This window comes from Rana temporaria, chromosome 6, assembly GCF_905171775.1.
Source record: "Rana temporaria chromosome 6, aRanTem1.1, whole genome shotgun sequence".
Classification (NCBI taxonomy): Eukaryota; Metazoa; Chordata; class Amphibia; order Anura; family Ranidae; genus Rana; species Rana temporaria.
The window spans coordinates 5,177,510-5,189,862 of record NC_053494.1 but is presented as its reverse complement, the minus strand read 5'-3'; the positions used below and the strand labels follow the sequence as shown (position 1 = coordinate 5,189,862).

The following is a 12,353-nucleotide window of genomic DNA, read 5'->3' as shown; positions in this document are numbered from 1 at the left end:
TGATCAGGCTGCATTGGTGGGCATTGGTGAAGTTGAGTTGATGGGCACTGATGAGTATAATACACTCTTCAAATGTGCTTTAAAATGTATGATTTTTCCTTTTACGAACTGGAAAATGATGATGTTATGCAGGTGGGCTGGTATAATAATGTTTGCTTGCGTTGGAATATGCAGAAGACCAGAAAGTTCACATCAATAAATGTTTATGTGCATTTTATTCCTTTTTTTTCAATGAACTAGATATGACCTCATTTTTGAGACTCTTTTATTTAGTTTATTGTAAAATATTCAAATTAATCTAAAATGTAACATTTATTAAATATATTTTATTTTCCTTTTAATGTCTTGGTGTGAATGACCCTTTCCAGTCTTGTGAATGACGTCTTCTCCGGGACGACGTCTTCTCCAGTCTTGGGAATCTTGGGATCCCTCCCTCTCATGAATAATAATGCTTTTAAGTTGGTTATGATGGAAAACCAAACGGAATTGATTTTGCTTGGCCTGTCGGACCTCCCAGATTCTCAGATCCCGGTATTCCTGCTGATCCTCCTCGTCTATGTGACCACACTGCTTTTAAATCTTCTCATCATTTTCCTGGTGGTCTCAGACTCCCACCTGCACACCCCCATGTATTTTTTCCTTTGTAACCTCTCAGTTTTAGACATAATCAATTCCTCTATTTCCACATCTCACATGTCTTTTGACATCGTTACGGGAAATGGGCTGATCTCATACCCAACTTGTATCTCCCAAGTCTTCTTCTTCACCTGGTTTATCAGCACAGAGTCCTTTGTACTTGACATAATGTCCTACGATCGCTATGTTGCCATCTGTCTCCCTTTGAGTTACACAACCATGGTGAGCATTCACTTGTGTGTTCAGTTGGCGTTCTTCTTCTGGCTCCTCAGCTTTGTCTGGTCCTTGTTGCACACGCTTTTTGCTCTAAGATTGGCCTTCCCGGACCCCACCACCATCCCGGGATTTTTCTGTGAAATTTATCAACTGATTCGACTGTCCTATTCTGACACGTTCCTCAATTACTTACTTATATATTTGGAAATTGGAAGTTTTGGAGCCCCTGGTTGTTTCGTTACTTTCCTCTCCTATGTCTACATTTTCAAAACCATCCTGAAAATTAAATTAAAGGACGGAAGGCGGAAAGCTTACTCCACCTGCAGTTCCCACCTCATGGTGGTCTTCATCTTTTATGGGACTGTTTTTTCCAACTACCTTCAACCCATAAGTAAGGATTCCCTGGGCGGCAGATTGATCTCTTTATTTTATGCCGTTTTCACTCCTCTACTAAACCCGATTATATACAGCTTGAGAAACGCTGAACTAAAAAAAGCTCTTCAAAAAACACTTATCAGGATTGGCTCAAAGCCATGAACTATCACTGAAGGAGAAAAGCAAAATAATATTATTAGTCTCAGGAGCGTTTGTATTTTTAACTGGTTTGCTGGGTCTTTATTTTAGATAGGTGAAATTTGTAATCCTAATATACACTTACTTTGTTCTGATGTATCCTTTTTTTTATATTGCAATATTTGTAATTGTGCGTGTGTGGGAAAATGTTAGAACTGCAGAACCATGGATCTTGAAGTTCTCCTTCTTTAATAAAACAGATATGCAGATATGGCAGAACAATTCTTGCATCATGAGCACCATTTGGGCAATATGTGTGCACGCTCCCACCAAAAGGTGGTTCCAATAAAGCAGTGGTTCTCAACCTTGGGGGTCAAATGAGGATTTGCCAGGGGTCACCAAAACCTGGGCTGTTCCTGAAGCCCGCGGCCGCCCACTCAGCCTCTTCACAGCTGCCCATTCAGTTCACGGCATAGCTGGGGGGCAGAGACTAGAGGTCAGCTGACTGGTGAGAAATGTAAAGTGGCAGGGGCTGAAGGAGACCCTATCTCCTGATTTCAGCATAGGTGTCACTGCTACGAGACACCACAAAGTCGGAGACACAGTGAGTAAAGCCTCGTACACACGACCGAGTTCCTCGGCAAAAAACAGCAAAAAACTTGCTGGGAGATATTTTTTTGCGGAGGAAACCGGTCATGTGTACATTTTCGTTGAGGAAACTGTCGAGAAACTCGACGAGCCAAAGAGAGAGCATGTTCTCTATTTCCTTGATGGGAATGGAGAAAATTGGCTTGTCGAGTTCCTCGACAGCCTAACAAGGAACTCGACGAGGAAAACAATGTGTTTCCCCCGTCGAGTTCCTCGGTCGTGTGTACGAGGCTTAACACTACCTGTGATTAGAGTTGCCTTTAAAAGTCCCCACTACAGGTCAGCAGATGACCTTGATCAAGAGCACCTAAGTTGGCTCATCCCAACTCCCCACCAGCACTGCCACTGATCCCAACTCCCCACCAGGGAGTATAAGAAGGAATAAAAATAGAGAATACATGGAAGGGAGAGGAAAAGAGGGGGAGGGACAAAAAGAAGGGAGAGAAAGAACAAAAAAGATGGCTAGAGAGGGATGGTGAAAACAAACAAGAAATGAGGATAGAGAAATAAAAGGGAAAGAAAGGAGAACAAAGAGAAAGAGCGGTACATCCTAAAATGTACTATAAGGGGTTTTAATATTGTACGAGTTGAAGGGACTCAGGGAGCGCTAAATGTCTGTGGTTTAGGGGCTCAAATTACTTGTGCCAACAACCCATGATAGGAAAATAATTTTACCGTTAGGGCCCTTTCACACGGAGCGGATCAGTAATGATCCGCTCCGTGTGTCCGCTTTGCTCAGCGGGGATCCTCCGTAAAATCCCCGCTGAGCTGGCAGCTGACAGGGCGGTCCCCGCACACTGTGCAGGGCCCGGCCTGTATGTCCGTGTTCATCCGATCCGGCAGACGGAAGAAAAATAGGATTTCTTCCGTCTGCAAATGTGGATCTTTGCGGAGGCGGACAAATTACGGGTGTCAGTGGATGTTCATCCGCTGACACCCGTAATCACATAGGGACCAATGTATGTCCCGTTTTCATCTGCAAACGGACGGATGAAAATGCGGACATACGGTCCGCTAGTGTGAAAGGGCCCTTAGGGGGTCCCCACAACTTGTGAAATTTTATCAAGGTGTCACGGCACTAGAGGGCTGAGAAGCACTGCACTAAAGGGTCCTGTTAGTACTAAATCATACAAAGATATTTTAGACTGCTCTCCCAACCTTGTGATATCCGATTGGAGAAGTCATGTTTGTCTGTCAGCTCACCTCTCCTCCATGTGTTCAGCTTTAGAGGCCAGCCACTCTCACCTGGCTGCTTAAGTAATCTCTCCTCAAGCATGGCTCCACCCCAGCCCCTATCAGAGAACTCTATATTAACCTGTGCACTGCAAGCCAGCCCTGCAGATCAATATTGTGTGTTGTGCTCATTGCTCTGTGTCCTACATCTGATCCTGTTTACCGACTTTGGCTTATTCTTGACTGTCCTCATCTGCTTCATACCTTGACCTTTGGCGTGTTCTTCGACTATGCCTATCTGCTTGTGTCCTGATCTTTTGGCTAATCTCCTGACTATCCTTGTTGTTCCAGGCTGCTGCTTCCTTCCGGTTTCTCCTGTAGTCTACCATTAGCTGGGAGACCCTGGGGGCCGCGACCTGGAGCCAGTTGCTGCACAGTCCATCCTCACCACTAGAGGCTCTGGTGAACACCTGCTGGCTCTTAGACTCTGCGCCCTGGGCAATCTATGCTCTAGCTCCTAGTGGGATCTGTGTTGGTGCTCCAGTGGACCTGCCTTCCTGAACCTCCCAGCAGAGGCAGCTCTTAAATTAGGCAAATTAGGCAGTTGCCTAAGGCCTCACACTCACAGGGGCCTCACGGACGCCTAACTTACCCAATGCATTACCCCAGTTTTGAGGGACAGGGGACGTTAATGCTGCTGTGCTCAGGAAGCGTTAAGAGCCCTGACTCAGGAGCCGCCAGCGTCCCTAACAACCAGTGAATATCGGTGACACCACCCCTCGTGACGTCAATGATCCAGAATGCCCTTAGTCAATAATGTCACAAGGGGGCGGGTTCACCAGGTGACATCACCGGGTGGCCCCCGCCCCTTGGTTATTAAAGAGCAGGATCTGGGGTCCGCCTTGTTAAAAGGGGGCTTCCAGATTCCGATAAGCCCCCTGCCAGCAGACCCCCACAACCACCGGCCAGAGTTGTGGGGAAGAGGCTCTTGTCATTGAATTATTTTTCCCATCATGGGCACGAGTGGGGCCCCATGTCAAGTTTTGCCTAAGGCCTCACAAATCCTAGAGCCGCCTCTGCCTCCCAGAGTTCAATATGCAGTGATCAGTCCTAGGGTCCACTACCTTAGCGGTGCACTCCTGACTCCTACGAAGTGCATCTGTCATCTGGCCTCAGGTGACCTGACAGCCAGCTCCATAAAGACATGGTTTGACCAGTTTGGTTTGATGGAACTGGAGTGTCCTGCAGAGAGCCCTGACCTCAACTCTACTGAACACATCCTCCATACTCCTCTCACAATAGGTGCACACTACATCAGATTTACTTACCACAAAATGGATCAAGACCCTCAATTTCCCATCGCTTCATTTATTATTACTTATTAAATATTCTGATTATTATTATTATTATTATTATTATTATTATTATTATTAATAATAAAAAACAATTGTTTTAATTCTCCTGTGTCATGAGGCCGCGGTAAGATCTCAGTAGTGTAATGAGACCCTGGAGAGATATGGATGGAGATCTCAGGAGGCTTCTAAATGCTTTTATACACAGTGAGATGGTACATGTGGGACGAAACCTGTGTGTCCTCTCTACCTGACACTCTGAACTCCTCTATAGAACTGGCTGGAGAGACCCGACCAACACAAGATCTGATAACAAGACCTCTACAGGACACATTGTATCTGTCTACAACAGGAAGGCGTGGGCTGTATTTCCTCCTCTCCATCCCCTGTATTCCTGTACACAGACCCCATACATCATTAGTAAGGGATTCAGAGTACACAGACCCCATACATCATTAGTAAGGGATTCAGAGTACACAGACCCCATACATCATTAGTAAGGGATTCAGAGTATACAGACCCCATACATCATTAGTAAGGGATTCAGAGTACACAGACCCCATACATCATTAGTAAGGAAATTCAGAGAACACAGACCCCATACATCATTAGTAAGGGATTCTGAGTACACAGACCCCATACATCATTAGTAAGGGATTGTGAGTATACAGACCCCATACATCATTAGTAAGGGATTGTGAGTATACAGACCCCATACATCATTAGTAAGGGATTGTGAGTATACAGACCCCACACATCATTAGTAAGGGATTGTGAGTATACAGACCCCCATACATCATTAGTAAGGGATTGTGAGTATACAGACCCCCATACATCATTAGTAAGGGATTGTGAGTATACAGACCCCCATACATCATTAGTAAGGGATTCAGAGTATACAGACCCCATACATCATCAATGAGGGATTCCGAATATACAGGTGAGTGGTTACAATGTGTCTTATCCAGGGCTTTTTTTCTCAGACAATAGGTGCAGGAACTACCATTTTCCAAGTCACTTGTTTTGTCCGCCCCTTCCCACCTCCGAGCAACGTCCCTTGGTTCAATCTCCTACCCACCTCCCAGTACCGCCCCTTTTAGACAATACAGAACCAAGTATCATTTTGTTGTGCTAAGTAATTTGTATGGAATTTGGTTTCCCCTTCCCCGGCAGCAACAATAGATCCCCCTAACAATGTAACACCCACAACAAAATTCCCCCCCCAGCAACAATAGACTACCAGCAGCATCAACAGGTCTCTGCAAAGCCAGCATTAATAGACTCTCTGGCAGCCATCAACATTAGACCCCTCCCCCAACAGTAGATCTCCTTCAGCAACAACTGACCCCTCAACAATAGGTCCCCCACCAGAAACACTAGACCTCCTCAGCAACAATAGACCCCCCCCTCACCCAGCAGTGAGCATCAATACCCTGCAGCACACCCCAGCACCCCTTGACATTACATAGTCAGTCAAGGAGGTGCCGGAACTGCGTTCCCCCGCGTTCCCGCTGAAATAAAGCCCTGGTCTTATCACACTTTCCTGGTATATTCTGCTCTTCTCTCCACATCAGTTTAGGCTGGTGAAAGAAAATTCCAAAAAATCTGATGAATCCAGTCTGTGTATTTCTCAGAAAATTGATCTGTAATGATGAGATGTTCTCAAGTTTCTCAAGTTCTCAAGAAGAGACGCTTGAGAGGGCAAATGATTTTAATGTACAAATACTTTACTGGTGACCCCACAATAGGGAGAAAACGTTTTTCGCGGAAGGGAGTTTAACAAGACACGTGGCCACTCATTAAATCTAGAAGAAATAAGGTTTAACTTTAAACTGCGTAGAGGGTTCTTTACTGTAAGAGCGGCAAGGATGTGGAATTCCCTTCCACAGGTGGTGGTCTCAACGGGGGGCATCAATGGTTTCAAGAAACTGAACGACCACAACATACAGGGATATACAAGGTAATACAGGCATACCCCACTTTTAAGTACACAATGGGGTTTATTTACTAAAGCTGGAAAGCGCAAAATCAGGCTCACTTCTGCATAGGAACCAATGAGCTTCTAACCCCAGCTTGTTCAATTAAGCTTTGATAATAAAACCTGGAAGCTCATTGGTTTCTATGGGGTACTTAACAATGGGGTATGCCTGTACTGACATATAATCACACACGTAGGTTGGACTTGATGGACTTGTGTCTTTTTTCAACCTCACCTACTATGTAACTATGTAAGTTTTATTTTTACTATACAAATCATAAAAGCAATCACACCCAGCTGTCCATTAACACCCTGAGCATTGTTGCTATTGCCTGTTATCATTGTACAGATCATTACATAATAACACTTTATATGATGGGAAGAAAAAGTCAAAGAATACAGAAATTATACAAAGTTTTGTTGGCGCTCCGATGTCATTGGATTAAATGCTTTGACACCAAACTCATCCAAATATTGGATTCCATTAATACTCAGGGAGATTTTTTATTTTTTTTTGCTCCATAAATTTTAAGAGATCTCTATCACACAACCAACTTCGTCTCTCTCTGTCTTGTTCATTGCTGAGTCTTTACCAAAATGTTGTTCTTTTGTATCCAAACCACATCCAATGATAATCAATAATTAATAATCAATGAAATCCTAAAATACATTCCTATTTTCTCAGAGTTTTCTCAGTCAACTAATCATTCAGTGTAAAGTATAGAAAGACGGATGTGACTGGCTCAGTGATCTCTGTACAGCACTGCGGTATATGTCAGAGCTATATAAATGTATATTAACAATAGTGTGTGACTGGGGGGGGGGGGGGGACATTGGAGTGTAAGCTCCTCTGATACACAGACTGATGTGACTGGCTCAGTGTTCTCTGTACAGCACTACGGTATATGTCAGAGCTATATAAATGTATATTAACAATAGTGTGTGACTGGGGAGGGGACATTGGAGTGTAAGCTCCTCTGGTACACAGACTGATGTGACTGGCTCAGTGTTCTCTGTACAGCACTGCGGTATATGTCAGAGCTATATAAATGTATATTAACAATAGTGGGGCAGATTCAGGTACCGCTGCGCACTTCTTACGGAGGCGCAGCGTCCCGTTTTTTCCCTGCGCCCCCGCAAATTATTTGCGCTACGCTTCATTCACGAAGCAGTAGCCACGTAATTTGCGTGGGCGCTCCTCAAAAATGCCCGGCGTAAGGGCGCGTAATTTAAATGATCCCGTAGGGGGCGTGGATCATTTAAATTAGGCGCGTTCCCGCGCCGAACGTAGTGCGCATGCTCCGTCGGGAAACTTTCCCGACGTGCATTGCGGCAAATGACATCGCAAGGACGTCATTTGCTTCAAAGTGAACGTGAATGGCGTCCAGCGCCATTCACGATTCACTTACGCAAACGACATTAAATTTTAAATTTGCGACGCGGGAACGACGGGTATACGTAGCATTGGCTGCCCCTGCTAACAGCAGGGGCAGCCTTACGCAAAAACCGACGTACGCAAATGACGTAAACTGCGTACTCAGGGCTCGCGTAGGGTTGTGAATCGGCGTTAGTATGCAATTTGCATACTATACGCTGACCACAACGGGAACGCCACCTAGCGGCCTGCGTAAGAATGCAGCCTAAGATATGACGGCATAAGAGTCTTATGCCAGTCATTTCTTAGGCTGCATTCGGCGTATCGAGGTTCCTGAATCAGGAGCATTCGATACTATGGTTACACAGACGCAATTGCTCTCTGAATCTGTGCCAGTGTGCGACGGGGGGGGGGGGACATTGGAGTGTAAGCTCCTCCGGTACACAGACTGAAGTGACTGGCTCAGTGTTCTCTGTACAGCACTGCGGTATATGTCAGAGCTATATAAATGTATATTAACCACTGAAGACCCGGACCTTTATGCAGGTAAAGGACCTGGCCAGTTTTTGCGATTCGGCACTGCGTCACTTTAACTGACACAATTGCGCGGTCGTGCGATGTGGCTCCCAAACAAAATTGGCGTCCTTTTTTTCCCACAAATAGAGCTTTCTTTTGGTGGTATTTGATCACCTCTTCGGTTTTTATTTTTTGTGCTATAAACAAAAATAGAGCGACAATTTTGAAAAAAAGTCTATATTTTTTACTTTTTGCTATAATAAATATCCCCCAAAAAAGATATATTTTTTTTTTCTCAGTTTAGGCCGATACGTATTCTTCTACCTATTTTTGGTAAAAAAAAAAATCACAACAAGCATATATTGATTGGTTTGCACGAAAGTTATAGCGTCTACAAAATTGGGGATCGTTTTTGGCATTTTTATTAATATTTTTTTTTACCAGTAATGGCGGCGATCTGCGATTTTTATCGTGACTGCGACTTTATGGCGGACACATTAGACACTTTTGACACTAGTTTGGGACCCATTTTGGGATCAGTGCTATAAAAATGCACTGGTTACTGTGTAAATGACACTGGCAGTGAAGGGGGTAAACAGTAGGGGGTGAATTCCGACAGAACATGTCTACACACAGTCGGAATTTCCGACAAAAAGCTCCCATCGAATGTTTGTTGTTAGAAATTCCGAGCGTGTGTACGCGGCATTACTGTGAAGAAACCTTTCCGTATTTGGAGATGAAATCTCTTTTCCTCCCGATGTAAAGAGCGCCCCCTTGTCCTCTGTGATGACCTTAAAGTGAATAACTGAACACCAAGGTCCCTATATGGACCCCTTATATATTTGTACATGGAGATCATATCCCCCCTTATTCTCCTCTTCTCAAGAGAGAATAAATTCAGTTCCTCTAATCTTTCCTCATAGCTGAGCTCCTCCATGCCTCTTATCAGTTTGGTTTCCCTTCTCTGCACTTTCTCCAGTTCCCCGATATCCTTTTTGAGAACTGGAGCCCAAAACTGAACTGCATATTCCAGATGAGGTCTTACTAATGATTTGTACAGATGATTAGCTAGATTCAGGTACATCGTCGTAACATTAGGCAGGCGTAGCGTATCGTATTTACGCTACGCCGCCGTAAGTCAGAGAGGCAAGTGCTGTATTCACAAAGCACTTGCCTCCTAAGTTACGGCGGCGTAGCGTAAATGGGGCCGGCGTAATCGCGCCTAATTCAAATGAGGATGAGGGGGGCGTGTTTTATGTAAATGCATGGTGACCCGACCTGATTGGCGTTTTTAATGTACATATCCCAGTGTGCATTGCTCCAAAGTACGCCGCAAGGATGTATTGGTTTCGACGTGAACGTAAATTACGTCCAGCCCCATTCACAGACAACTTACGCAAACGACGTAAAATTTTCAAATTTCGACGCGGGAACGACGACCATACTTAACATTGACTAGGCCAGCTATTTGTTGGACTAACTTTACGCCGGAAAAAGCCTTATGTAAACAACGTAAAAAAAAAAATGTGCCGGGCGCACGTACGTTTCAGAATCGGCGTATCTAGTGATTTGCATATTCTACGCCTAACTCAACGGAAGCGCCACCTAGCGGCCAGCGTAAATATTGCACCCTAAGATACGACTGCGTAGGAGACTTACGCCGCTCGTATCTTAGCCTAATTTAAGCGAATCTGGTTTCCAGAATACGCTTAAATTTAGGACGGCGTAGATTCAGAGTTACGACGGCTTATCTACTGATACGCCAGCGTAAAGCTACCTGAATCTAGCTAGATGTCTCTCTTTCTGGAGTCCATCCCTCTCTTATACAAGAAAGGACTTTCCTCGCTTTGGAAACCGCAGCTTGGCATTGCATGTTATTATTGAGCTTATGATCTACCAAAACCCCCAGATCCTTCTCCACTACGGATCCCCCCCCAGTTCCTTCTCCACTACGGATCCCCCCCAGATCCTTCTCCACTACGGATCCCTCAGATCCTTCTCCACTACGGATCCCCCCCAGATCCTTCTCCACTACGGATCCCCCCAGTTGTATTCCCCCTAGTATGTATGATGCATATTCTTAGCCCCCAAGTGCATAACTTTACATTTATCAACATTAAACCTCATCTGCCACTTAGTTGCCCAATTAGTAAGTTGGAGAAATCTTGTAAGGATGTTATTCCACTGCGTAGCTTGGTGTCCTCTGTAAACACTGAAATGTGTCTAAAAGAGCACTAATAAAAACATGTTTAAGCTGTAGCGTGGCTGTGGTATAATAGGTAAAATGCTCCAATATTCACATATTCATGTTCTTTTGATTATTTTTTTCAGTGAAGCTCATGTGACATTTTGATACTCAATTTTTTTTAATTCAGTGCAAAACACTAAAATTGATCTAAAATTTAAAATGTGTGAACTATATTTTATATATTTTCAATGTCTTGGTGGAAATTATCCTTTACAGTCTGGTGAACAACGTCTTCCTGAACCCTCACATTATCTTTTCCTCTCTTTGTGAATTATTTGGCTCTGATGGGAAATCAAACTTCTCAGTCTGAATTCATTTTGCTTGGCCTGTCGGACCTCACAGATTCTCAGATCCCAGTATTCCTTCTGATCCTCCTCATCTATGTGACCACACTTTTTGGGAATCTTCTCATCATTTTCCTGGTGGTCTCAGACCCCCACCTGCACACCCCCATGTACTTTTCTCTAGGAAACATCTCAGTTTTAGACATCTTCAATTCCTCCATTGCAACATCTCATTTGTTTTCTTACGCCATCACTGGAAATAGGCAAATTTCATACCCAACTTGTATCTCGGAGGTCCTCCTCTTCACCTGGTTTTCTAGCACTGAGTTCTTTATACTTAATTTGATGTCCTATGACCGCTATGTTGCCATCTGTCATCCTTTGCATTATACAACCATGATGAGCATTCACTTGTGTGTTCAGATAGCGTTATTTTCCTGGCTCTTCCGATTTGTCTGTTGTTTCGTACATACGTTTTTGGCACTAAGACTGGCCTTCCCGGATCTCACCACCACCATCCCTGGCTTGTTCTGTGAATTATTTCAGCTCCTTCAACTATCATGTTCTGACACTTACCTCAATTATTTACTTTTATATGTTGACGCTGCGGGTTTTGGAGTCACTAGCTCTTTCGTTACTTTGCTCTCCTATGTCTACATTTTCAAAACCATCCTGAAAATTAAAATTAAGGAAGGAAGACGGAAAGCTTACTCCACCTGCAGTTCCCACCTCACGGTGGTCTTCATCTTTTATGGGACTGGTTTTTTCAACTACTTTCACCCCAAAACGAAGGATTCTCTGGCAGGTAGATTGGTCTCTTTATTTTACACAGTTGTCACCCCCCTCCTAAACCCGATTATATACAGCCTGAGAAACAGGGACCTAAAAGGCGCTCTGCGGAAAACTCTCTCCAGAATGGCCTTCACGCCATGAACGATCACTGAAGGAGAACTGCACAATAATATTGTTCGTTTCGGGACTGCTAATTAGACATGTGCATTCGTTTTTGTCCAAATGCATTTTCGTCTGAAATTCAGGGATTTTAATTTTGTTTTAACCACTTGCTTACTGGGCACATATACCCCCCTCCTGCCCAGGTGAAATTTCAGCTTCCGGGACTGCGTCGCTTTAACTGACAATTGCGCGGTCGTGCGACGTGGCTCCCAAACAAAATTGGCGTCCTTTTTTTCCCACAAATAGAGATTTCTTTTGGTGATATTTGATCACCTCTGCGGTTTTTATTTTTTGCGCTATAAACAAAAAAATAGCGACAATTTTGAAAAAAATAATAATATTTTTTACTTGTTGCTATAATAAATAGCCCAATTTTTTTTTTTTTTTTCTCAGTCTAGGTCGATACGTATTCTACATATTTTTGGTAAAAAAATCGCAATAAGCGACTGGTTTGCGCAAA

General features: G+C 43.9%; 2 protein-coding genes across 2 annotated transcripts; both read left to right on the top strand.

Moving 5' to 3' along the window:
• The first annotated feature begins 354 nt into the window (after window positions 1-354).
• On the top strand, window positions 355-1,389 carry LOC120942850 (olfactory receptor 5B12-like). Its single transcript, XM_040355775.1, has one exon. The coding sequence runs from the start codon at window positions 355-357 to the stop codon at window positions 1,387-1,389; it is 1,035 nt and encodes a 344-aa protein (XP_040211709.1).
• A 9,477-nt stretch (window positions 1,390-10,866) lies between these two features.
• Window positions 10,867-11,876, top strand: LOC120942939 (olfactory receptor 5B12-like). The gene has a single exon (XM_040355906.1). It carries the CDS (start codon window positions 10,940-10,942, stop codon window positions 11,870-11,872), a length of 933 nt encoding a protein of 310 aa, XP_040211840.1. The 5' UTR covers window positions 10,867-10,939; the 3' UTR covers window positions 11,873-11,876.
• Window positions 11,877-12,353: the final 477 nt, after the last annotated feature.